The sequence below is a fragment of the Oryzias latipes genome, chromosome 19 (assembly GCF_053564925.1).
Source record: "Oryzias latipes strain Hd-rR chromosome 19, Olatipes_Hd-rR_3.1".
Lineage (NCBI taxonomy): Eukaryota > Metazoa > Chordata > Actinopteri > Beloniformes > Adrianichthyidae > Oryzias > Oryzias latipes.
The window spans coordinates 15,505,808-15,533,703 of NC_136255.1; the positions used below are offsets into that span (position 1 = coordinate 15,505,808).

At 39.3% G+C, this 27,896-nt stretch overlaps 2 protein-coding genes across 3 annotated transcripts in view; one reads left to right on the top strand and one right to left on the bottom strand.

Moving 5' to 3' along the window:
• Window positions 1–1,589, top strand: part of insyn2a (inhibitory synaptic factor 2A) — a 31,215-nt gene extending 29,626 nt beyond the window's left edge. The window contains exon 4 of the mRNA XM_011488265.4: window positions 1,154–1,589. Coding sequence (XP_011486567.1) covers window positions 1,154–1,337 — 184 coding nt within the window. The 3' untranslated portion in view covers window positions 1,338–1,589. The remainder of the gene's footprint in view (window positions 1–1,153) is intronic.
• The window catches only part of dock1 (dedicator of cytokinesis 1), a 176,933-nt gene that overhangs the window by 97,953 nt on the left and 51,084 nt on the right, over window positions 1–27,896 (bottom strand). For both annotated transcript variants that reach the window (XM_023949689.2, XM_023949687.2), the window contains exons 20-27: window positions 27,753–27,842; window positions 26,946–27,046; window positions 26,731–26,859; window positions 24,655–24,763; window positions 21,476–21,546; window positions 18,404–18,510; window positions 9,838–9,965; window positions 8,067–8,162 (exon numbers count right to left, since the gene is read on the bottom strand). In XM_023949689.2, the coding sequence (XP_023805457.1) occupies window positions 8,067–8,162; window positions 9,838–9,965; window positions 18,404–18,510; window positions 21,476–21,546; window positions 24,655–24,763; window positions 26,731–26,859; window positions 26,946–27,046; window positions 27,753–27,842 (831 nt within the window). The remainder of the gene's footprint in view (window positions 1–8,066; window positions 8,163–9,837; window positions 9,966–18,403; window positions 18,511–21,475; window positions 21,547–24,654; window positions 24,764–26,730; window positions 26,860–26,945; window positions 27,047–27,752; window positions 27,843–27,896) is intronic.

Sequence of the window (27,896 nt, forward strand, 5' to 3'; positions counted from 1 at the left end):
ATTTAGTCCTCATAAAGCTCCCACACTCGAATCTTTTCTTATCTAACTGAAGGTTCCGTATGAAAACCTTCATTGAAAATCATTACAGAGTTGCTGTATTTAAAGTCAGAGCGGGCGCACTCCCGCTATTATCCATTATGCCATCTGCAAGACTCCCCCAATCAGCCTGATTCCTTGCACTTCTCACACAATAATAGGAAACTGGGTTTTACTTAGCAGGGACCTGGCTGTCCGCTGGGTGTGGGCATAGGATTACAATGATGGCTGTTCCAGATAAATCCCTTTAAACTCTGGGGAATATGTCATTTCAGCTAAAATTGACTGTTTGTTAGGAGCAACAATTAAAAAAAACAAAAAACGTAATAACATAATTTTATACTTTGGATGACTTTCTTGGCAAAGCTGAAAGCACTATAGGGGGATCAAAACATCGTCCTTAAAGGCTTAAACTAATGCCCACCAGCTGATCTCCCTTTTAGAAAAGTAACTGATCTTGAGGTGAAAATGTTTTGCCACACAAGAAGAAAGAAAAATACTTTAGATTCATTTAATTAATGAAAATAAAAAAAGAGAAAATAAGCAACTTTAGCCAAAAAGAGCAATGGAATAGTTTTTTGTTTTTTGCACTATTTTGTAAAAAAAAAAAAAAAAGGTGAGAATAGTGTTAAAATGTTGGTTGCTTCACTACAAATAGGAACTCTGTGGTAGATGCGAGAAAGTAGCAATATTTTAAAATGTGGAAGGCAGATTTTACTATCAAAATATTAAAATACGTCAGCAGGCGAAAAAGGGGACACAAATATGAGAAATTGCAGCACTTAATAAAAAAAATACTTTTCTTTTGTAGTTAACGAGATTTATGTTGTTTGAACTGCATTGACAATTTTGGCCTTTTTAGTTTATTACCCTTTAAAATCCAAGGTGTCACCACCAACACCCTAAATGACACATGAACCCGTAACTTCTCAACTATTGTTGTGATCAACGACGATTTTGGTTGAAGAGTTACGGTAGAGGAATGAACGTAAGCAGTGGAGCTAAAGCTCCGGGGAAAAGGGTTAAGTGGTAGTGTTCCAGAAAGTATGCCATTAAAGTCAGCGTGCGAGCTTAAGCTTGTGTTTGTGATGATTTCTTTTGTTGTGTTTTGCTGCAGTGTGGAACTGGATTTTAAGCTGCAAGAGGACAAGTTACAACCCCTGATGAAAAGGCTTTGCCCAACAACAGATGTCCACTTTGCCCCCCTGCCTTACCCCCAGGAGGCCTTCACCTCCACTCCAAAGCGCAAGTCAAAAAGTGACTCCAAGAAGCATGCTCGCTGGAAACTTTGGTTCTTGTGAGAACCCACTTCGAGAGGACAGCGAAGGATTCAACGTCTGTTTGGACATCCAAGATTGTCTGGCTTCTCCGCAGTCTTAGTCTTATCAAACCCGTCTGGATCTTACAGATTTGGAAAACACTCTTCAGCTCGAAACATGGATACAAAGATAGAAGGGTGATGTTTGGGAGTTCCTCTATGCTGGAAACTTCCAAATGTCACTAAAACCAAAAATGAAGTCATATCTTTTTTAAACAAGGAAAAAAAAAAAAAAGTCCAAAAAGCAAATCTGGAGATCAGTGCCGCGAACAGTTCCTGCTGTCTCTTTATTATTCTAGCTGGGCCTGTTCCATTTCTACTCAACCAGTCGAGACATTGTCTTCTTAGCCTTGAGAAGATGTTGGCATTTCTACCACAAGTCTCCACAAACAGCATATCACTGTACTGTAAAGCACAAATAACACTGATCAGGATCCTGTTTCTACAGAAAAATAAGCAAGAACTATTTTGAGTATGAACTCTTCTTGTATCTATGGCAGATTGAGGACTTTCCTATTGGTTTAAAAAGAGACCCAATGGACAAAATATTAGCAACATTATTGGGTTTTTCACACATTTTCTTTCTGCTGCTAAACTGTCTCCTTAAATCACCCGACTATGAAGAATAACAAATACTATTTTCTTAAAAAGAATCGTAGATGGCAATGTAGTTTTTTTGTATAAAAATACATATATCTATCCACTTTAAGGTTGGGAGATGGTTTGTATTTGAGTTGAAGTCATGGGGGTTGTGCAATTCCAACACTACAGAGCAAAGAGAGTTATGTTCATTCAGTCCATTCTGTCTCATGAATCAAATATGTCTCTCACTAAACTCAGTGCAAGCTCTCATTGAATCCCAGTGTCAGAGGAATCCAAGCTGGCAATCATTGGTATTAAAACAAAAGAGGCAAAAAGGAATGTGCTTGTGATTGTATCGCTGCAATGTTGGCAATCAGATATCATCAACAGCAACAGAAACCAAGCGGAAAATATCGTCTACGAATTGCAGAGCAGCGTAGCATGTGTGAATCTTGAAGTCTTCCTAACTTCAAGCGTTTCCATGAAATGTTCTAGCTTTTCAAGAAACAAGTTCCTTAAAATGTGAGACAAATAATTGTCCTTTGCATGGTCACCTCTGGCAGCAGCACCCAGGGTTTCCAAAGTACGTACAGCCGGAACATCACAACCATTCAGAATTTCTAACAACAGTAGCCAGCTGTGCTCAGAAGGAAAAGAAATCCAGTTTGAAGAAACACAACCACATTTACTTTTACAAAAATTACGGTAAAATGCAGATAACCGTGATCTTAAAGTCCTACTCCAATCATCTTTTCATCGATTGTAAAAGCGTTACCAGTGCTCTTTTATTTATGGTTTCGCCATTTTTAAATAAAAATAAAAAAACCTGTGTTGAGTTGTGGGTGGAACTGTTGGTGCTGAGTAAGCCCTCCTCCGTTACCCATTATCCATTTGTTTACAAACTCTCCCACTAGTTACAGCAACTTACAATCCTAACCTAACATTACTAGTGAAACAAAAATGGCGCGCGATATTGGAGCTATCCAGCCGTACAGTTTTTAAGCCAGGTGCCAGTTCAGACGAGGAAAACAAAGACGTACATGAAACAGTTTGTCTGCAAGTGGATGCATCAGAATGGAGCAGAGCAGGAAGTTTGTGACCCACAGATAGTAGGACCTACGTTATTGCTACAAACCTTTTTTCAACAGTGCTTCTTCGTCTGATTCACAACGACTCCGAAGAAAAATTGAATAATCAGAAACACCATTTTTTGTTGAATTTTCTTTATACATGTCCTCCATCATGAGAAAAATGGCACAAGGACATGCTAAAAGCACGATTTTCATTGGAGTGGGTCTTTAGGGTCGTTTAGTCCAGTGTCAAAATTTTAAGCGTTTCATTTTATTGAGCTAACAATTCAGACTTTTACTTTTGCTTTGGTTTAATACTGATGGAAGCATTTTATGAATCCAAACTCTTATTAAAGTGATGGCAAAGGTGGAGTCTGGATTTATCAAGCAACATTCTGTATTGTGGTCTACTCTGTAACAGAGAAACTCTGTCAAGATGAAACTTACTGCCATATCGTCTTACAATTGAAGCATCTTTCTTCCTAATTTTCACTGCAGAAAAAGTCACCTCTCCCTGTTTTTTTGCACTGAATATTATACACCACATTCTGGTTTCTGCAACCTGGGTTGCTGCAACTACCTTCTCATCAATGAAATCTTTTGTAGCAAAGAATCTTGGCCTTTGATTTTTCTATTGATCGTTTTACCCCACTGATGAGCAACTACAATCACTACTCCAAGTGTCCACTTATGGGTAATAAGATATCAATATAGTATGCAAAATTGTTGCAAGAGCATACATTTCACTAACTCTTCTGATTTGTTAGCACATTCTGCCAAAACACAGATATTGCAAATGTAACAAAGGCAGCAGGCAGAATGCATTTCATGTGTGTTTTGCTTGGAGCAGTCTTCAGTGGGTCCAGATAGTAAATTAAGTCCAACATGATTTTGCATGTGCATCAATTAGCTCACGTTAAAAAATAACACAAACCTTTAGTAAAACAGGCCCCAAGTTTTTTTTTAAACATTGCTTAAGTCTTTATAGAAGTGAACATTTAATTACTTAATGAAGTGAACAGGACTATAAACCTTTGGCTGCTGCACATCCCCTTAAGTGTTTGGTTTCCAAATATTGACACTACATTTTGTTTCTTTTTTGTTTCTTTTTTTGCTAAATTTATACAGTTAAATATCAGGTGAGATTTTTTTGGACGTGTATTTCTGCCTTTTTTTTAAATACACGTCAAACCCTTTTTTTCCCCCAGATATGTGAAACGTAAGGAGTTGGAAAAAGCTGGTTTCCATTTTTCTACATGGAGATGTGTTTCATAAGATAAAATAGGGCTAATACTGTTTTATAGGAGGAAGAACAGCCAATACTCAAAAGAAAGGGGAAACAAACAACTCACGCAGGAACATAAAGCTGTAGTTAGTTCTCTAGCCAAGAGCCCCGCCCCACAAGACAGGAAGTGTGCCAAAAGGGAGTCCCGGGAATTAATCAAACAATACACCAATAACTACTTGCAAATTGGTCGTCTTTACTGCTTTGATCTTCACAATTACAACATGCTGTACTCTGTTGCGTATTTGTAATTCACACTTTCATTCTTGTACATGCCAGACTGGCTTCTTTCAGTAATTATACTGTAGCATTAAGAGAGAACTAGACGTGTATCTGTACCTAAAAGAAGTGCAATTGATTTGTAATGTGCAATACTGTATTTTATACAGATTTTTTTTTTTTAATAAAAGAACAATATTATGTAAAAGTCACAGTTAAAAAACAAAACAGATCTTCAAAGGTTTCAAAATAAGATGCAAATGTGGTTTTATTTTTGAAAATCCTCCACAGACACATACAAGCATAACGTTACCAAAGGCAAATCCAAACTATGAGGTGTTATCTAAAATCCAATGATGCATCTAAAAAAAGCAGCTCAAAAAGGTATAGCAGAGTTAAGCTGTAAAAGGGTTGAATAAGTGCATCAAATCAACCTGTCTTTGTACCTTGTTTTGATCTAAAGTGCACAGTACAGACCTTGCTGTTGGAATCAGAACTTTAATGCAGCTGGACAACGAACAAAACGAGAGCAGAATCAGGGGCAAGCTACAGGCTGGAAACGCTCAAAACATTTCGACCCAATCTCTGAAGCTATTTGGTTTCCTTTAATAGAAACATACTGTGATGCCAAGGTGAGAGCATTAGCATGCAAGTCTGAGTGATTTTTAATCACTGTCGCAGAAAAACACACATCCCATGTGACTGATGCAAAAAAAAAGAAGCCATACGAGTGGTGAAAGGGATGTTCCGTCAAAGTTTTAGTGAAGAGAGTGGAGGTGCAGCGAGTTTAAAAGAAAAAAAAAAAAACTCAGTGCTGGAAGCATTATGATGCAGTGCCATATCTCACTATGCTTCTTTGCTGTAAAAGCTCTGCAGCAGTCTGGACAGCAGAAGAGAGAGGTGGGGAGTGAGAGTACAGACAGGAAGATGCCAGACAGACGGAAATACTCCGAAAGACACCAATGAATACACAGACAATGAGGGATGAGGATGTAAAAAGGTGCGTCTGAAATGGCGGCATTGAGTCTGCCGGGTCAGGGAGTTTGTGCGGTTTAGGGGGAAGCTCCGAGCTGGTCAATCTGCCAATCAATAACAAAGAGTCCTCCCTCTGCAGCTTTCTACTTCCATCTTTGGACACGCTGCAGGGAAATCATCAGAATAACTCCACAGGACTGAAACTAACTAGCAACACAACATGTTCTTGGAAAGCATTTGGTCTAAATGGCAACAGGTTTTTGACAAGCAAGGGGGGGGGGGGGGGGAACAGAAGAGGAGGGTTTTTATTCCAGCTCTAATTATTTATTTTTTCTGTTGTTATGCTTCACTTGAAGGGAAAAGCCTGGCACAGTTATTATAACCGTCTAAAATTCCAAACCTAAAGAGCCTGGCTGTAGCAATGTGGAAAATAAAGCACTTGTAGAGAAACTGTGATTTCTTCCATTTACAGATGCTCATTCATGTGCATCTGCAGAGCTCATCCTGGCTTAAAGCAGAGGAAATAGAATTCAAGGACATGAAGGTAGAACTTTGAGAAGCTGCAAAGATATTTCTGCTATTATCCAAATGTAAATATATTCAGACAGACTCCTTTCAACCTGTGTATGAGGGTGGGCATGAATACAAAGGATACAGCCTGTTAAGAAGTCCAGTAATGCAAATGAGTGACGATGCCGTGTCCAAATTGCTAACAGGCGTAGCGCTGCGGCGACAACAAGAAACAAAGGCACCGCCTCCAAAGTCGTCACTGCGATCCTTCTCATCAACATTCTGTGTCCGGCTCCCCCAGCAGAGAAGAGGGGAGGATAGAAGGAGTAGAAAGTTAATGCATAAATCTAAATGTAAGAGGCTGCCACTCAGAGAAACAAGGTCGGCGGATGGCCGCGGTGCTGTGTGAGCAGCGGCGCGCTGTGTGCCTGCAGAGCAGCCGGCGTTACCCGAAGGCAGCAACGGCAGTCATCTGATTAGAGAGCTTATGACACTTCCAGCAGCTAACTAGGTCTCACTCTTGTGACTTGTAAATATGCACGCTAATCCAATTGATGATTTAATTGTGATTTATGGGCCTTGTTTAAATACAGCCCCATGCTGCCAGTGCTAAAGCGTTTCAGGAGAATAACCCTGGCGATGATGTGACCTCTAACTTTGAAGAATCAAGTGGTAGCACGCACAGAAGGGACACAACCAGTAAGCTGTTGAAAGGACAGTAAAAAAAAATTAAGCAGGAAGGGCAGCTGCTACACTTGTACACAAAGCAGATTGTAGAGCAGCGGGTTAAGGGGTTGAGCATTTTCATTAACCAGAATGGACGCTAGTCTCTTTTAACACCATTCAGCAGCCACTGCTGGAGGTAGTGAACACCATTTACACCACAGGAAGCACTGGAATAGATGCACTTAGTATAATAAAGCTGAGAGGGCACACGCGTGTTGCTGCTTTCATCAACACAGCCCTTTTTGGAAGAAATGCATGGCAAGTTCCATTTGTGAAATCAAAACAAACCTGAAATACAAGGAAGAAAATACAGAGATGGGGACATGACAGATGTTACCTCTGAGCCAATTCAAGTTTTATCAACAAATCTACAGAGGAACAAGGTTTTTGATTTTCAGCCAGACAGGACAATGTAGAATTGCTGTTATAGATAGAAGAACTACAGAGGAAAGTGAGTGGGAGTGATGCAAGCCCTTCAAGCAGCTGGCCGGGGGAAAAATGGGCAACAGGGCAGCTTCAGCTCTACTCACAGCTTCATTAGCTTTACATTATTCAGTGTGACGCACTCTGGCAAGCTGTTACACAACACAGGGCTTCCCATCTGCAATATCAGATTGGTGCAATGCTGGAATGCCCTTAAACAGAGAAAAATAAAAAAAGAAAGAAAGAAAGAAGGCAAACGGTTCTGCAAATAATGCAACCTAGAGGAGAGTCATACAGGAGGCAAAGCAAAGACAAATGAGGACTGCTGGCAGCACATGGCAGTACAGCAACATAAATACACACCGGTTGAAGGCATCTTTCACTTACTGCTTTGCGATCGTGGCACAGTTTCTGCTGCTAAAACTTTTATTCAAACAAGTGATGCACTTCCCTGCTGCTCTTCAGATGGAGGTCTGTGCATACATGCCTAAAATACAAATTCAGCAGCAACAGCATAAATCTGTTCTGCATGACTCTCCATTTTCCTCCTCATATTTTTAACCCAGCTAAAATACTTCATCACTAAAATAAATCTAAATATATGGAAAGAAACCACTAAGTGCCTGCAGATTAATCCTCTTCATCATCAAGCTTTGCATATAAATCACCTTTGCTGCCCAACCGTCATGTCATCGTTCAAGATAAAGGTTCTGCTTTAACCGGATCGGATAATGTTCTAAAGAACACAAATACTAGAATTTGTGTTGATTACTTCCTTAAAGTTAAGTTACAAGTACTGATCTGATCTGCCATATTAGAGCTTGTTGTCAATCTTAGCTTTCAGTGAACTTCAGCAGGTTTTGAGGAGAGCTCAAAGGATCGAATTGTGGTTATTCTTCTCCAGAGACTGAAACAAACTTACAATGTGCGGTGAGTCGCGGCTCATGGAGATGACTGTCCTGTTGATGGTTCTTAGCAGCTTCTCCATGATGATCTGCACATGCCACTGGGTGGGTCCCTGTAGAAACACGGCAAATGTGTAGATGTCAGTGCCGGTCCTGAATCTGATGTTTGCAAAAATGACCTCTAGTATAGTTGGAATGTGGTGTCATTTGAAATTTGGCTGAGTGATGAATAACTATTGGTTGGTTTAACCCCAAAATAGCAGCCCTTTAGCTCCAGTGTTCATTTTATTTGGAATACTTCTATTATTTCACAAAGAAAAATGATAGGTGTTTGATATTATCATGTTATATTATTATGATATTATTATATTAGGTTAAAAAACAGACAGGAAGTCACAACATCATAAAAACATCAGATAAAAACAATTGTTTTGTTTTTCTAAGGAACTCCTATATTGATTTCTAACCAATCTTTGCTCTGTACTTTTAGTGTTATCATGTTGCCTATGAAATGTTTTATTTTCCCAAAGTATCACAAATGAGTTGTCTCTATATTCATGCTGAAAAACACCCCCATGAGAAAAGGGGTTTCAGTCACATGTAGTCTGAACTGACTGTAAAGTCCAATTCAAACCTAAGGCAGATTTACTAAAGGGGAGAAGATTGACAGAAAAAGCACATTTTCCTAAGTCTGCCTCCAGTTGATTCATTTTTATATGAAATCATAACAAAAACAGCCCAAAAGAACATGATCATGTTCTGGATTCTTGCTGCTGACAGTAAAGATGCAAAGGTTTCACGAGGGGGGTCAGCTCAACACAGGCTCTGGAATGTTACGAAGGCACTTTGAATAAAGTTCCATACAAAGTGCCTCTTATTATACTTATAAAGTACAGTTTTTATAATTGTTCTATGAATTTATTTTGTAGCATTTATCTGCCTGGTCTTAAAGTCTGCTCCATGGAAATATAGTCTGGCTTTAAACCGGTCCGTGATTACATGTAGGGGACACACAGAACAGCCCGTTACCATAGAATTTAGCATCACAGCATGATAGCATTGTAGCATTTAGCATCGTAGCATCAGTGTATAATGGCATCGCTGTCTCCAAATCATCACTTTCTGTTGCTGCTGTAAGTCCAACAGGTTTATCCTCCAGTTGAAAAATCTATAAATGATGGAAATAATTTTTCCCCAGGACCTTTGTTGGGAGTACCTAATACTTTATAAAATATTTGTTCTTAATAAATACTAATTAACTTAAAATAGGTATACAGCCTTTAACACTACAGAAACATATGAGCACATTTACACTTAACCCTACTTATTTATAAAATATTTAACTCTAAAACTTTTTCTCCAATAAAAACAAAGTTTAGTACACTGTTCTTACGCTTACTAGGGCTGGGCGATTCATTGATTTAATCTATTAATTCAAATTTGTTGTTTGAGACGATATATTTTTGGGAAAAATCGAGATTTTATTTTCCCAGCTCTTTGCTGATTCGGCTGAATCTGATTCTTAAGCGCTACATCTTAATATCTCAATGGCCTAACAGCAACACAGTAATGATCTACAGGGCTCAGACACCTCAAGTTGGTAAATTAACACTGCAATAAAACACGCTCCATTTGTGCCTTGTAGCCCATCTACCAATAGCTTTTCAATTAAAAACAAACAACTGTCAAAACGTGTTTCTCTCTGGATTTGTTGCTGGATACGCTTGGTATAGTTCTGTGTAACCCAAAGGGAAATAATACATAATCTCTGGGAGTTGTGCTTCTCACCACATCTTTCCTGTAAAGCACCTCCAAGATGTCACTGAGCAGCTGGCAGCAAGCCTTCGGCTCTTCCTGCTTTTCCAGGTGGAGTTTAAGCTGGTCGGTCATCAGAGGCAGCAGGATCTCACGGCAATCTGCTGGGACAAAAACAAAAACACACACTCACTGTAGAACTGTGCACAGAGCAGATGATAAATTAGATTGTACAGTACAGCAGATGCTCCCGACAGCAGAATCACAAGCTGCAAAGCTGAAGGAAATACAGATTTCTGCAGGTTTGCAAGTTTTCTCATAGCAGTCAAAGAAAATATATAGCACTGATGCCAGTGTAAAAACACTAAATTAGGACTCCACACACGAAATAGCAGGTTTTAGTCCATGAACTTTAGATTAAATATAAATGTTTTGGCACAAAATTAACGTAATGGCTCCTAAATCAGGTTCACACTTGTTGGGAATCTTGTCAGACTATTAGCATTCATTCCTTCATATTTCTATGGAAATCTATTAGAAAGCGATAGATCAACGTTAACCCAGTGCTGTCAAATGTTTTCCACCATGCTCTTCTGAGGATAAGACACTGCTGATCGTTTACTCTGCAAACGGTCAGCAAACTAAACTCTTTAAAGTGATTTTGTGAGAATAACCCAATTGTAGGTTCAGATTTTTATACAGTCGTTTTTACTACAAAACATGTTTTTTTCTGTGTTTAAACTGGTTTTGTCATTTGCTTCCTGGCGCTGAAACAACACATACACTGCCTCTATTCTGGAAGATTGCTGGATTTGGTATTACTTTAATCCTTATTTATGCCACCCTTATAGTAGTCCCTTTAGACCAGGAGTGTCAAACTCATTTTCACTGAGGGCCACATCAGCATAGTGGTTGTCCTCAAAGGGCCAGATATAACTTATATATATAACTAAATGTACTGAAAAATAAATGCAACTAGTCCTTAATGTTAAATAACTCCTTATTTATTTACTATAACTTTTTAAAGTGACAATTACAGTTGCATAGAAAACATATGTTTGCTTGTTATTTTAGCATTAATCCTTTTACATTTGATTCTGTCAGGTTAGGTTATATGGACAGTGTTTAAGTCTTAATGTATAGTTGCCCAATCTAAAATTAAGTCAGATTCCCCCTAGATATGAATAAATACACACCAATTTTTTATTTTATTTTAAGAAATTAAAAACTTTGATGCTCTCGCGGGCCACATAAACTGACAGGGGGGGCCACATTTGGCCCGTGGGCCTTTAGTTTGACACATGTGCTTTAGACAGACATGCAAGCACATGGTGTTATGAAAGAAAATCCCACCTTGGGTATTGCATTTGTTCACGTGTTTTTGAAAACAAATCTGAATAAGCTAAAATATAGACTATAAAAAATTATGCAGAATGCTTTGAACATCTAATGCGCCTTCTTTCTCTTTCGGCTTTTCCCATCAGGGGTCGCCACAGCGAATCATCCTTTTCCACCTCACTCTATCATGGACATCTTCTACCCTAACATTAGCCAACTTCATGTCCTCTGTTAAGACATCCATGTATCTCCTCTTTGGCCGTCCTCTTGCCCTCCTGCCAGGCAGCTCCATCTCCAACATCCTTCTACCAATATATCCACTATCCCTCCTCTGAACATGTCCAAACCATCTCAGTCTGGCTTCTCTGACTTTGTCGCTGACACAGGCAACATGAGCCGTCCCTCTGATGTACTCGTTCCTTATCCTGTCTAACCTGGTCACTCCTAAGGAGAACCTCAACATCTTCATCTCCGTTACCTCCATCTCAGCCTCTTGTCTCTGTCTCACTGCTACCGTCTCTAACCCATAGAGCAGAGCTGGTCTCACCACTGTCTTGTACACCTTTCCTTTGAGTCTTGCTGACACTCTTCCATCACACAACACTCCTGACACTTTCCTCCAACCGCTCCAACCTGCCTGCACTCGCCTCTTCACCTCTTTTCCACAATCCTCATCACACCGAACTGTTGACCCCAAGTACTTAAACTCCTGCACCTAATGTGCCTTATAACAGTAAAATTTTAGAACTGCAAATGAACTAACATACATGCATTTCCCTCTAACCCAGGGGTGTGAAAACCCAGGCATTGATTGTCCAGAAATCCCGCCACATCTGCAGCTGATTACTTGGTTCAGGCGTGTTTAGCCAATAATTGAATGGCAGGTTGGTTGGAGAACATGTTGGACACTGGCTTTAGTCGATTCAATCGGTATGGCAAATAGAGGACAGGACATCAGACACTTAGGTGTCATGGCTCGAGACGGTTAAAAATCATGCCTTATGGGAGATGACCCACTCTTGTGACCCATTGTGTCAGTCCTCCTTGAGTTCTTATACTCTTTACCTTGTTAGTTAACCCTCCACCACCCTTGGCAGATTATCTAGCACCATCCCACAAGCATTGTTTGATCGTCCCAGTTTCATTGAAGTACAGCAGATTTTCAGCCGGCCAGCTGAAGAAGATTTTTCTAGTGAAAGCGAACACTGCTCTACTTCTGGCTTTTATCTCTGAGGCATGTTGAAGATCTTTTTTTGCTCCCACTATTCATCAAACAGACATTACAACCCAACTCCACATTTTCACAAAAAATACCCCGATACAGAACAAAACTATGTTAATTAAACTTCTGAAATGTTGTACTCCTTTTGCATCAGAGGAGCAGAGGACGTAGCATTTTGTGTGCCTGATGCGTGCGTCGCATGCATACATTGGCCGCACTTGGAATGTGCAGTTATCTGATCAGTGGTTTGTATGCTTTGCCAACCCTGCCCGGGGCAAAGATTTATCTAAGCAAAGCTTTTCAGGATGGATTCTTGGAGTTATCTGTTGTGCTTACAGCCGGAAGGGTCTGCTTTAGCCTTGGAGCATGAGAAGAGAGGCCCTGTTTCAGGGGGGCCCCTGTGACTGATATCTGCACCCTTACATCACCTCACACTTTGATTCCATTTTACCTTTTGGGTCTGACAGCATCCTTGGTGTTGTACTCTGTCCTTTCTGCTGCATCAGGTCTTTAATAAGTCCCAGTGCTGCTGTACTTTGGTAGCTGGTTGCACGCCATGTATATACATCTTAGACTATATGTATTGTACCAAGGGAATCAGCTCAAGGAGAACTAAAGGTTGTGTCTGTAACTTCTGCTCCTTGAATGAGGAACATGGACTTCATTGCCTGGCTGCACAACTTTATAAGGACAGGAACCAGAAAATAATAGATGTATCTGATAACTGGAGTATTTATTTGGAGTGGGTAAGTCCACTTGTCTTCTCCCATAAGGCTGGATTTATCCAGGACATGCAAGAGGGGTATATCCTGTTACAATACATGGTTTACCTTGCTTCTTTACATTAGAAAACAGAAGGTTTGGACATTGTGTTACAAACTATGGTACAGACTGAAAAAAACTGTTAAGGTTAGCTTTTAAATAAAAGTGATAAGACCTTGAACTGACTCAAAGCCAGCAGACAGTTTGACAGCGAAAGATGTGAATGTGATGTATTGAGAAATCTGGTTGGGACACAGTTACAGAGCAAGTCAGTGATATACTGTGTATTTAAAAACCTCAAAAATATTTTGGGAAGAATGAAATATCATTTTAAATTCAATCTACAGTAAGTAAATATCTATCTTCCATTATTAACACTCTAGGTACTGCAAATATGAGAAGTCTGTGATTTTTCTCATTTTTGATCCATTTTTATTATCTTAAGACACGGGCCTAACAATGTTGGGAATACAGATCTCAAAAGTGACATTAGCATCTGAGTTATTTATTGTATATAACTATACATGTGAAAGATTATTTGTGATTGATATGTTGGCCAAAAGAAGATGTTTTTATCCAATCAAGGCATAAATTGTGCAAAAGGGTTTTGGTGAACAAAGGCCTTTCAGAGGCAGAATCACATGCACTACTATCATTGGCACAAAGTGAAAAGCTAGACTTTGAGTCTTAAAGAATGAATCCATCCATCCATCCATCCATCTATATCAATAATCGTGAAAATATTGCTGTTTTCTTAAAAATGGCATAAATAACAATGGAATCACTTTTTTATGGTTTTGCTTCTTTAGCAGTACATGTAATATAGGAGACCCTTCCCACCCACAGCATAAACTACCAACAATTGTTCTGAGAGAATGTTTGAAAGTTCAAAAACAACCACTTCTAATTCCCGGGGATTATTTAAATATTTTTTAAAATTATGTTGAAATTAATGTGCTTTGCTTCAATTCTTGCCTTCTTCTGCTGCCCTCAACATCAAACATTCAAAACATTTGATTGATCGAGATTTTCTTGAGTCTGCTTTCAAGTGGTAGGGGACTCTCAACAAACTCATTCCTGATTGGTGAGAGTTGTTGCCATAGAAATGTTGACCCAGACGGACTTGGACCAATCACTGCTTACTGACTTCTGGCTCCAACATGGTGGAATCTGTACTGTGAAAAAATGGCTGTAAGTAAGCGATTTTCAATGGGTTAGATATGGATAGAACCCATATGTTCTGATGGGTTCATGTGTGTGAAAAATGAAATTTTACCATTCGTTTGTGCAAAGACAGTAAAACCATGCAGTTTTATCAGTGTGGCCCTAAACCGACGAGAAAACTCGTTTTGTTGTTTTTTAGCCTGTTATCTGCCTTCATCTTTTGTCTATTAATTTAGTGTTAAAAATATTTTAGCAGTACCGTAATTTCCGGATTATAAACCGCTACTTTTGTCACAGGCTTTCAACCCTGCGCCTTATTCAATGATGTGGCTAATTTATGCATTTTTTTAGGGGCGCTCAAGCAAAAAAGGTAAGCATGAGACAGGGGTAATAAAGTTTATGATTTGAGGAAGACGCAATGTAAATAACCTCTTTAAGAATGAATAGCACGAACAGATACTTATTATGGTAAATCCAAAATACAAAAAGACAAGCAGATGGTTCAAGTTGTCAGTCATCTGAGCAGTCAACCAACCAACTGGCCACACTGGAGAAGTATCCATTATCCATACACTGCTCAATTCTCAACAGTCTCTGAGAGGAAGAGGCAGTGAGAGAAGCAAAATGCGTGATCTCATTTCCAATTTTAAGCCAATTTCTTTTGACACATCAACTAGTAGCTAAACAGCATGATAGTGACTTGTGCTCTTAGGCCCCTAACTGCAACAAAAAGAAACACCCATGCTCAGTCCTAATTTGGCCGCATCCCACAATCCTTTGATGCCTTTCAGTGCACAGGAGGAAGATGAAGAAAGCTCTCAGTGACTTTTACAGTATGGTGCATCACTGTTGTGGAAGAAAACTTCCGGCGCACGCCACGCGCATTGCTTGCCTCTGGGCAGAGGCGCGTGCCGCTCGGACGCGCGTGCCCATAAGTTACTGCTGCTCTCAGTGACTTTTACCGGTATGTTTTTTTAACCAGCCCTGTTACTACCATATTGCTGCTGTGTCACTGGCAGTGTTTGGAAAGAAGAGCTCAGGTATATTATTAAAACTTAGAAAACTCTTTCTGTGTACCGTCTTTCGTTGTAAATGTATCATGTGTTGAACCTTGCCTGCGATTACGTTTTTTCTTTCGTTCTTCCCTGCCGAAGGCGGATCTTCCTTCGGTTGTTCACTTCCCCGTTCTGACCCTCAGAGCCTCCAGAGTGGGTTAATAAAGAATCATTCATCTTCTTCTGGGGGAAACCTTCTTTTATTACAGTTCTCTTTCAGTCTGTATAACAGACATAAACAGACACCCCCAACATTCTTTCACTGCTCTTGCTGTCACTCCCTCCTGCACTGCACTCGGCACTCTCCCCTCCTTCCGCTGCAGCTCCCTGCTCCTTCTTAGACACGCATGCAGTTTAAGCACATACACATCCTCAATCTACAACACAGTGTGGCGACCTGGGGCTTAGCCCCGCCTTCAGCCCCTAAGACTAATGGGAAGTGAGGAATCGTGGGTGTAAAGTACCTCACCATGAGTCAGGGGGCTGTGAGCAGAAGTCACATCCATGCTGTTTGTGAGTATGTTCAAGTAAATAGGCTTAAATGCTGTGTGCTTCTCCCTCTCTGAGACTATTCAGAGTCGTAATCGGCAACTCGGCTGCCCATGACAGTGACATACATGCAGGCACATGTGGCTTATAGACAGATGTGGCTTATGTATGTGCAAAATGGTTTATCCCTCAAAAATGTTATTGGTGCGGCTTGTAATCAGGTGCGCTCAATAGCCTGGAATTCACGGTATTTATTCTTTCAAACTTCCTCTTTTTGATGTCATAATAAAAGACAGAATAAAAAGAATACACAAAGCAGTAACAAGAACGAGAGCTCAGTATGTGGTGGAGAACCAGCATCAGACGAAGATAGCGCCCGGTGACTTAGTCATTTGGCCCAGATCTGTGGACAGTTTAGCTAGCTACCAAAAGCTGGCTACTTATAGAGGTAGAGATAGCGCTGTGATCAGCAGCCAATCAGAATTGGCAAAACAAGATTATTGCTTCTAAGGAACATGCAGGGAGTGTATCCCATTGTGAGACATTAAAACAAATGCAAAGAAAGAGAACTGTAATCTTAATGTTTATTTAAATAAATATTCTCTTTTTTTCATATTGGGTATAAAGTTAGAGAGAAAAAATGTTGTCTAAACTAACTGTAAGTATAGCTTTTTATGAATGTAAAGAGACAAGAAACCTATCAAAAGCTTCATTTGGGTTTTAGGTTGATGGCTTTTGTTACACAGTCAGTTTCTGCAACATGTTCATAAATCTGACTGAGACTTTGTGGCACAAACTCCTTTAGGGGACCTCATAGAGACCAGAATGCATGTGCTTCATGAGCACACACACATATCTACTACAGCTGATCATACTGCCTTAAAAATCTAACAACATCATTTGTTCATCTGTGTTATCCTTAATAAAGCATCCCAAAGTGCTGCTTGCCTCTGTGGTAATATGACAAGCACACATTTAACAGTAAATTAGCTTTTTCAATCATTTCCCTCCTACAGTTTCTAAACAAAGACAACTATAAGACGAGAAGAGACGCTCAAAGCATCAATGGATGAGGGATCATAGCAACAGAGCATCTCCATCTATATTATAGCAACTACGGCTGATCCGCAGAACATTCTAATGCAACAGAGGAGGCCTGTCCAAACACAATTATAGAAACAGATCAATACTAATGACCTCACACTGAGACCTCCATTTAAATAGATACTCATCAAACTGGTCACACAACAAATTGGACAAAAATAAATGTCAAATTATGAGAGCATTGGACCATAAAGGTAAAAGAATGAACATTCACACCGTGCTATAATCAATATAAGACATTGCCAAGAAGGACAAACAAACCTTTCTGTCCACCTGATATAATGAAGTCACACACTAACCAAGCAAGCAAATAGTTGCTGTCCAACTAATGCGCATTAACTGGCTGGTGGGTGAAGCCAATTTAAGGTCTGCCAGTGTGATCCTGTCAAAAGAAGAAAACTCCATGTCGACGTTTTTATAACTGGTTATAAAAATAGTTCTTCCATGAGTTTCAGGTGATGATTTATCACTAGATAAAGGTGTTTAAGAACAGTAAAACAGTAAAACATGAAGGGGAGGGTACTTGAAGATCATAGCTGTAAAGTACTGCCATAATGAACTGGGCCTAAATTAGCATGAATGCTTTTTTTTTTTTAATGATAGAAGTTTTGGATGGAATGGAAGAATGCAAACGACAAGAAACCACAAATTGAATTGCTTTATTTTCCAAAAATGTGGATTTTCTTCCTCTAACATACAAAAATAAAAGACATAGAAGGCACAAAAACTGGACGTTCGCCTAAAATCTAAATTTAAACTTATTTGCTGGTGTTGAGTCAGATCAGGATAATCGGGACCCTTTCGTGCCCTCACAATCACGATTCTGGCCTCAGGATTTCTTCTCTCCTGTGCTCCTGAGTATCTCGAGGGCTAGCACCTGTGTTTGGTACCATGCAATCACAAAGGGCATATTTTAACACCAGGTCTGAACAGGGCCATAGGCATGCATCGTCCCTGCCAGCCAATTTAAAACAGACTTTTCTCATTACATTATCAACAAAAGACAGCATGTCAAATTAGCACTTAAATGTCTCCCAGAGGATGTGTGCCTCTAGCAAAAGGGTTTCCTTTAATATCAATGCAACAGGACCTTGTCTGCATGATGCCAGGGGCCAGCTTAACAGCAAAAACAGAGGACTTTTCCCAAGAATCACCTTCAATGGCCTTCTTCTGTACTTTGTAACTTCTCTATCACATGGATAAAATAAACTACAGTTTATTGCATAATACAGTGTGTTTAAAATTTCAGATCTTGAAATCCGTACGGTAGATGAGCGAGTAGGGGTGCTTCACTCCTTCAGAAAACAAGCAGATTTTCACAGAGCCTCACCGACAACCTTCATAATAGCACCATTCGCGGCTGGCTAAGGGGGCCAGGTGGTGTGCGATTGCCTATTTTATTGGACCGTGACTCAAGTCACAAGCACCGAAGAACTGTGAGCATATGTGCGAGCGTCAGTCTCACCGTGATTTACAAAGAGATCGCTGTGGACGATGTCAATCAGACAGTCCAGCTTCTGCTTCACCAAGCGACCCGCTGGGACTTTCAGGATAAACTCTGTAAACAGCTTGCTGTGGAGACAGAGGGATGGGTAGAAAAGCAAGTGATAAGGCATCTTCAGATGGTTGACTGTATCCACACATGAGCAAAAAGGCATACAAAAAAAGTGCTGCAGTGATTTTCAAGGAAAGATTGGAGACTGAATGACTAATTTACAGTCCTACACCAGGTATTGTGAGTTTATAAATACCGGTGTGTCTGCATTTTTGAAATTGGGATAATTCCTAAAGAATCTATTCAGACTTAGGGTTTACTAAATGCTAAAATTATCTATAAAGGCCAACTCAAATCTACTTTTTCAGTTAATTTAAAAGACGTTCCCAATGGTCTGTTCATTATTTTTGTGCCGTTTTTACCCAAAATAATAATAAATAAAAAAAACTTGAGTTAATATAATTTATATCATTGCCTTTATATAATCAGTTAAATTGCCCGAGTTGTGGCCGGAACCATTACCACGATTGTGGCCCATCCAGTGAATTATCTATGTCACAAATACAAGCTTTTTGGCATTCTTTGTTTACTACTAAAATTTGTAGTAAACAAACTTCACAAAATTTGAATAAAGAAATACTCATATAGGAAATTTTAGTTTTCTTTCTATATGTCCTCCATCATGAGAAAAATGCTACAAGAACATGTTAAAAATACCAAAAACACTATTTTCATCAGCGTGGGTCTTTGGGTGCATTTAGATCAGAAGATAAAGATTTGCTTCAAAGAGAACAGGAAATTATAGCTTGTTAAGCAACTCCTCATCTCATTAACAGAGGAGAACATAATTATAGTGAATCAAAAACTGATTAAAACAGTCCAACCCACCTAAACTGCGTGAGCACTGCTGTTTTTAGGCCTGTATAACATGACAGGCTCATCAGTCAGCCATGAATGTCAAGTAAGACAATTACATTCCCAAACACGCATGTTGAAAGGAGAACTAAAAAAATAAATTAAAAAAAGGGGGTCAAAGAGGAATAATATTTAGCTTGAAGTGGGATGTTTAGTGTGTTGTTAATGTAAAGGGAGGTCAGGATGTCCATCTTCTAGGGGAAAGTGTTCGTAAGGCTGAGAGATAGATCTCCTCTCCTGCGTTCTTCTTTACTGAGCTGTTTCCTCCGCCGTGCAGAGGCAAATATGCTCATTATGTCATCAAGCTGAGGCTCAAGAAGGAGAACATGTTCTGGCAAGGGATGAAACACCTCTCAGCCCTCCAGGCTTTAAGCCAGCCGCCTCCAGCATGGCCTCTTTAGCCAGGTTTATGACCTCGGCAGGAGTAACTGCTGCCCAGACAGAAGGGACTCGTTTTGTTTAGTCGTCAAAATTGAAGGTAAATTGAGTACACATTGTTTAGGACTGCAGCTAGAATAAAACACATATGTTTGTTCCTGTCTAGACTGCGAACATGGAGAAGATCGACTTTCATCAAACAAGAGCTTCACGGAAGGAGGCACCAAGGAACTATTTAGGACATGACTAAAAGAAACTATTTAGGACATGAGTAAAATTTAAAACTCAACACTTTAACAGTAAGTAAATCTTTATTCATATAACACTGTTCTCAGAGAGTGACTCAAAGTACTTCAAAATGTTAAAGCAAGATAAAACCAAACAAGCAAAGAAAAGTGAACAAAAATAAAAGCCTGCTAAAAGCTCTCCTTAATAAAAACGTCTTAACTTGAGTTTTAAAAGACTCCACTGAGTCGATCTGAGGCAGAGACAGAGGGAGGTCATTCCAGAGTCGGGGAGCCACTGCCTGAAAGGCGAGGTCTTTCCTAGTTTTAAGAACATTGGAATATTCTCATCAAGAAGAGATTTTTTTTATTCAGAGCAATAGACTGTACCGTAGCTTCCTTTATAACGCACATTAGGAGTGTCGCTCTGCTTCTCTGTGCCTTAAAACCAGGAGCCCAGGCTTCCTCCGTCATCAGTTAAGTGTGAGAGGTCCTGCTGCGTCGGGCACGGCGTGCCAGTCCGGCGGCAGCGTGTTTTTAGCGTCACTTCTTCCACAAAAGGCCAGTTTCATTCATCATTTATTCATCCAGATGATAATTATTCTCCATGATTATCCTCCTCAGCGAATTATCCGGCTGCTTCTGACTCAGCTGATGCCATTTTCCATGCAGGGGCACAAACTTCAGTCATGGCGATTACAGGAACCGGTGGAACCAGCTGTTGCTCGCGGTGAAATATTCTTCAGCAGCCGCCGATCCTTCTCATCTCCACTCCCGCCCTCAGAGAGTTCTGCAGCACCTTTTTCGGGCGCAAAAGTCTCATACAAGTGTTTGGGGTTGTCTTCGTTTTCGTGATGAAACGGAGGATTCACGTGACTAAAGAGAAAAATCTGCGAATACGTGAAACAGCTAATATTGAAATGAGAATAATAGAGAACTCTGTGTGTGTGTGTGTGTGTGTGTGTGTGTGTGTGGGTGTGCGTGTGTGTGTGTGTGTGTTGGTGTGTGTGTGGCCTTGTCATGCGACAGCTTGTCTACCTTTGAGCAGACTGATAAACCAATTACTTCAGATGAACAGACGGTCTCCTCCATCTTTTTTGACATTGTCATAAATTAGCAGATTGCTGCACAAGCACTTGACAGATCATGCAGAATCCTGTACTAAAACCAGCAAAACTCAATTACTGACATTTGCAGTGGGCAATTTCAACTGTAATGAACATCTGAGTGGAGCTGAGTTTCCAAGGCAACCTGCGTATGTTTAAGCAGAAGCCATGACCTCTTTAATGCTGCCATGAATAAAAGAAGTCCAGGGTAGAAGCAGTAAAATAAACAGTCTATATTCAGTTTGTTCTGATAGTTTCAGGATCTACCTGAACTTCTTTTTTTTTACATAATTTTGAATTAATTAATAAAACTGTTTGACTTGTTTGAAATAGTCAATTTCACACTACAGAGAACTACATTCTGTCAAGTTTAAAACTTCAGTAAATCTAATAAAAAAAAGAAAACGTTTTGAAATTACCTGAGATCTTTGGGATCGAAGACCAGCTTGACGTCGTTGACAATTGTGGGAATGTATTTTAGGGCGGCACCCTTCACCAAAAAGGGAAAAAAAGCAATATTATTGCCAATGTTTTCAAGTCATTTTCCTTGGTTTTCAGTGACACTTAAGGTAGTGGCAGCACTTTCTCATAAATCTCAGTTGTGACCTCCCCTCACAAGGTCAGATGGCAAAAGCTCGAATCCCAAAACAAATCAGGACATGTGTGCCGCTGGTGTGAACTTGAACTCCGACTAGGCACTAGTGTTGGTAGAAAGGCTCTTTTTTGCTTCAACAGTTTATTTTTATCACATAACATTGCAGAAAAAGCTCACACACCACTTTGTTTTAGATTTAATAAACAAATCCTGTTGAAATACTCAAGAGGCTTAACTTATATGACTACTTTGTGTGTGTAGCTATGCTTAAAAGAATGTATATTCAGTCAATTTAGCAGATGTTTAGCAGAAGTTTCTTGCCTAATGACACAATGAGTGTCCAGTCTGGGATTTATACCCCCAACCACCTGCATGGCAGCTCAACTTATTGATATACAGCCCCTGCATGACTGATTTGACCAAACATACCCAAAATAAATCAAGCTTTCTTATTCTCCCATTGAGGAGTTAAGTCTCAGAATTGATGAGTTTAATAGTAAATGGTAATACAGAACAGTCCAACTTCACAACATGTCAAGATGTGAAATCCTTGCAAACATCAATAGGTACTAACTTCAAAGGAAAAATGCTCTGCTACCGTTATTTTTTTAAACTCAGGACTCGTGACACTCGAATACTTTAATCCACTCTGATCTCATTAGATATTTTTAGTGCTTTGATATGCCGAACATCTCTTTTTTTCTGCAGGCAAAAAGGCAGAAAACAGCGCAAAGCTCAAATGTTTCGGTCGCAGACCAAAACATTTTCTTTTAATAAAATAAAATATGAAAAAAACTGTTTTTGCTTTGTTCTCTACATTAAACACAGATCAGCCTTTTGTCAAAAGTAGTTCCTCCATTGCTTTAATTATGACTTGTATGTTTGTGAATTCAGGGATTCTTTTGCAGGTTTTTCCAGATCAGGTTCATCACAGCTCAGGGTTTCCTTCATGGACTTATGAAGACATTTCTAAATAGGTTCCACTTTCTTCAGCGGTGGATTTCGGAGGAATCCGGGATTCCTCGGCTTCAAGGCCGTTCCTCAAGATCAGTTTTTAATTTACTGACAGTAACGCTAATATCTTACCCAATTACACAGCAACTGACTTCTAATTAACTAGTGAGCTTCTCATATGGTTGACTGTGCACTTGTAGGCCTTCCTAGTTGCATGCACCTTGGGATTATGTTATCTCTAAAAGCATCAGTATAGGTAAAGTTACTTTGTGTGGCACAATAAAAAATTAAAGGAAACGTGTCCTGGTTTGATTATGTACGACCCATCGTTGGAGTTTCAATCTTAAGAAAGGAAAATGTACAAAACAGGAAAGAGGAGCAAGAAAAAGGAAGAGGGTAAGTAGAAAAAAAATACCTTCAGAAGCAGCTAAAGAGCAGAAGGCCAGACGAGAACCAGACATCAGGAGAGGCAGGATCAGAGAGAAACGCAAAGAAGAAAAACACAAAAGAACATGGAGAGAAAAAGACCAACAACAGAAATCAACACATGATAGAGATACTAAAGATGAAGATGCAAGAAATATGTCAGCCTTGAGATTGACTAAAATACAGAATTCTAATTTCAAAAAATGATTTAACCATCATATCTGTCTCCTTTTTTTTACATGATGTAAAACTTGACTTAACAGACTTGATGTAAAAAAAACTGTAATTGACCTAAGATGACAAACAAGAGCTTACACTCAAACTTCAAACGAGGAAATATCAACAAATAGAAAAACTGTTTTCTTAATCAAATGAATCAGTTACCAAAAAATGACTTTAAAAGATCAATATAGTGTTCCCTCGCTAAAACAGGGTTCACCTGTCATGATCGTGTCATTGATTTTTTTGTGCTTTGTATCCTGATTGGCTCTAGACCATTGTCCACCTCCCCAATGCCCCGTCTCCTGTACAGAATGCGTTTGGTATTGAAATAAATCTTTGATCACAAGCAGATCTTTGTTTTTCATTCAATAATACTGGAATTGATTTTCAACAAAAGGTTTGAGCTTTTGAGAGTTTAACCAAAAAACTGGGTCTGACAGGCCTAAAACATCTATATTTGTCATCAAAATGAAAGACAACCAGTTTGCAGATTTCACATATCGACAGTTATTTTTAGAATGTAAATCCTGCGATAAAGAAGCTTAAAATGGCCACGAATACACTTCCAAGTATTTATATATTTTATGTATTTTATTTAAATAACCCACAATAGGTGAAATCTGCAAAGTAGAACCCCTAACTACACACTTTACTCAGACAGACAAACATTTTCCCTTGTTTTCCTTTGTTTAATGTCCCATAGTTTAAACATTTGTAGAAAAATAAGTTCAGTATTTTAGAATAAAAACCAAGATCTGCCCGCAATCGACGATTTAGGTAAATCTGGAAAGCTGAACGTATTTTGTGCAATAGGCACAGCGGGGAAGATATATTGAAAATATAAATATTTGAATCATATGAAATATCAAAAATATATGCAAAACAGCAAGACTGCAAAAGGTGAACCACAATATAGTGAGGAACACTGCATTAGCAAATGGTCTCTCCTCAATGTTTCACATGAATGGCTTTGATTTGTCCAGTTACTGAAATCCTGAGAAAAAGCCACTCAGAGTCTTTGCAGCTCGTGTCAGAAACTAGAAAGTTGTTTGGATTGGCTGAAGTGGAATGGAAAACTTCCTACTTTCTATAGTCAGTGGACATTATGGTTCTCCACCCAAAACCTCAACGTCAAAGAGAACAAGAGGGAAAAAGACAGAAGAAAGAAGGGAATAATGACAGAAAGAACTTTAATAAGGAGTAGTCCTACCAAAGCTACTGCAATGGATCACATCTAACAAGATTCATGCATCACCTCTGAAAAGAATCTGCCATTCAAAGATAATCACACCTGATTTATTTACTCTTCACAATCATTTAGTATTCATGCAGCATTAGACATTTCTTGGCAGCCAGCTTGAGAGACCGCACACCGTTGGACCTGAGTAATAACCAGCCTACCTTCACCATGCCAGTGTTCTCTGAATTACTGTTCATCATGTCATTAAAGGACGTGAAAAGGTTTCTCAAGGACTCCATGAAGCCGGCCTCCCCTTTGTTCTCATAGAGCCTGGGAGGAAATGAAGCACAGTTACTCTGGCAGAGAATGGCGAGGCTGTTGTTCATCTCAACCTTATGCAAATAGCCCAACCCACAGAGGAAAGCACACAGGTTTGATGCTTCTCTGTGAAATCACTGCACACAGTCAGCTGAAACTCCTCACCCCCCTTGTGTGTAATCAGCACAAATATTCTTGGATCGGAGCTGCAGACTTCACTCTTGCTGCCAGCCGGATTAGCATTTAAAACAACGTGACAGGACCCTGAAGCACCTGCCTGTTTTCACGTGAAAACAAACTGTGAAAAATTAATGATCCGTGATAATGTAATACAAGGGCAATAGATCAAAGGAAAGCCAAATGTCACGTCAGGGTTCACCAGCTTTACTTTGTTTTCTTATCCATCTGTGATGTGGGACTACTAATGTCCTATCTGCTGGTGCGATATTTACAGTAGGTGCCACTCACATCCTGCAGAATCCAAATGGGTTCTTAAAGACCCATCCCAATGAAAATTGCGAGTTGATGTTTTTAACATACTCTTGTGGGTTTTTTTCTGATGATGGACATATATATATGGAAAATCACGCTTAAAAATTGGTTTGTCTGAGCATTTCTTTATTCAAATCGTTGTGAATCAGGAGCAGATAAAAAAACGCACATTTTGAAAAAGCTTGTAGCTCCCTGCTACGCTCCATTCTGATTCATCCATTTGTATACAAATAAATCCATGGTAGTTTCGGTTTTTCCTTGTCTGAGCTTGCATCTGGCTCAAAACTATACAGCCTTTTTGTTGCACTGCTAAAGTTAGGTTGGGGTTGTTAGGGGCTGTAGGCTATAGAAATTTCCCAGAAATCTTTGCAAAAAAAAAAAAAAAAACAGTGTGTCTCGATTGGTGAATATAGACCACAGTTTAATGCTTCCAACAATTTTTTCCATCAATATTTTCATCCTCAGAACACAGAATTGTTTTATAAATACCCATTGTAGCATGCTTGTATTTAATTGGTGACGTTATATTCGCCTTTCAAAAAAAAAAGTATTGAGCATGCTGTCCGAATTTCTTTTAAAATCCAAGGCGCTAGATAGTCCCGCACTATATGTTTTTTTAGTAGTTAGGAATTAGGGTGGGAATTCAGGCACAGCCAGGGTGTAAACAAGTGGATGACAAGAAGTGGGGGCAGGCTTACTTAACTGTACCACCCATAACTCAGAGGCAAATTTCAAAAGGATTCACAGCCTCTCTGTTGAAACAATGTTTAAAAAAAACAAATCAGGTTTTTTTGATAACAGCATAATCATAATACAAATGAAACCACTGGGAAAGCTTTGAAGAATAGTTCAAAAGAAGGTTGAAGATGAAAAATGAACTGCCATTTGCTATTATATAATAAAAAGTATTTCTCGAGAAAAACAGTTGAAATCCAACCAGTCAGGTCAAAAAAAAAGGGGAGCTGTTTAGGATTCCTCCTTAAATTTTAGGGTGTCAAATGATCCCAGCTGGATGTATTTATTACATGGACTGCATCTCCAAATAAAGAATCTCAGAAATTCCTTTTTATAAATACAACTGCAGGCCAGGCTGAACTTTAACATTCTATAGAACTTCTCTTAATCTCTGAACACGTCTGGATTAGATTGATGTTGCCACAGTGGTGGAAGTGAGGCTAAAGGACAGAAGGTCTTCGAGACACTGAGCAGAAATCCAATCAAACTCTTCACACTTAATTAGTGCAGGATCTCACATCAGCCAGCGAGTCAACCCGCAGCTTCCTCCGTTGGCTTCCCACCGTTATTAGAGACTCACAATCTCCACGGCCAATTATAAAAAACACAAAAATATTTGCAAAGAATAATTATTTGGCGTTGTGTGTGGGAATATGGGTCAAAAGGATCATGAAACATTTCAGGATTAATTAAACCTGGACTGTGGCTATTGCAAAAAAAAAAAAAACACAATGATTCAAGGTTTTACTTACTGGTTAAAGAGGACTCTGGAGCGCACGATGAACTTGAAGATGTATTCCAGAGCTTTCATGGCTCCCAGCAGCTGTTCGGTCAATTTCTCTGCATTTTCCACATAGTTCTTCAAAACTTTGGTCAGTTTCCTGCAAACCGAAATTTCATAGAGGTCAAACGGCACAATGAGCTCGATCTATGATTTCACTCTGAAAAAAAAGAGAAATGAACTCACGTGTATGCCAGCGTTGCACTGAAGTGCTTTCGAATGTAGGTCTCAAGAACGGGGTTGAAGTGCTGGAACTTTCTGTCAGCTATAAGTCCAATTATGAACACCTGTCAGAAAAAAAACACAATTTAAGCCACGAGCTCCATAATGGAGACAGCCCAACAGTACTCTTCTAACTCAGTATGCAAAAAGAGACTGGGAAATTACACAAGTCGGCATTTAAGCAGAAAGCTATTTTCTCTCAATTTTGTGGCCTGCAGGTAATCTCAAGCACCCAAAAAGACACTTCCTACCTTTTTGGTTTTTTCAAGAGGAAAAAAAACAGCTATTCTCACATGCACCTTCTGATGTGAGTCAGCTGATTCCAGACAGGACTTAGAGTGACACTTTTCCATAAATTAAGTTTAGAATGACCCAATTTTGAAATGGGAGTCAAATTCCTGTGAATCTTTACCCATGTATGTGTTATTGTGATCGCATTATTTGACATCATTTTCCAAAAAAAAGTCTCACAACATGCTCCAATAATTACGGTACAGCTGACAGTCTGCCAAAATGTGTTTTGCAAACACTTATTAGTAGTGTTTAGCGTTAAGATATACAGCACATAAGCATAGACCTTGATACATTGTTGGAGATTTTGTGTTTTAATGATTTTCATATTTGAAGGCAAAAGTACATTTGTTTTCTCTTCCAATTCAGGGCCATGGCTGATGGCAGCCAACAGTTAATAAACTACTTTTAAAAGCACATTAAGAATTTGAGGACACCTCTTAACTTTTGTTTTGTATCATTTCTGCAAATGTTTCTTACCAAGGCATCAAACACCAGGGTGTCAAAAGCTTCACTGTCTGAGTTTTCCATCATGATGTTGAAGAGAGCGTCCAGCGTGTCTTGCAAAAACTGTAGAAGTGGATAGAAAAAAAGAAGATAAACTTTTTTTCACTGAAATTACAT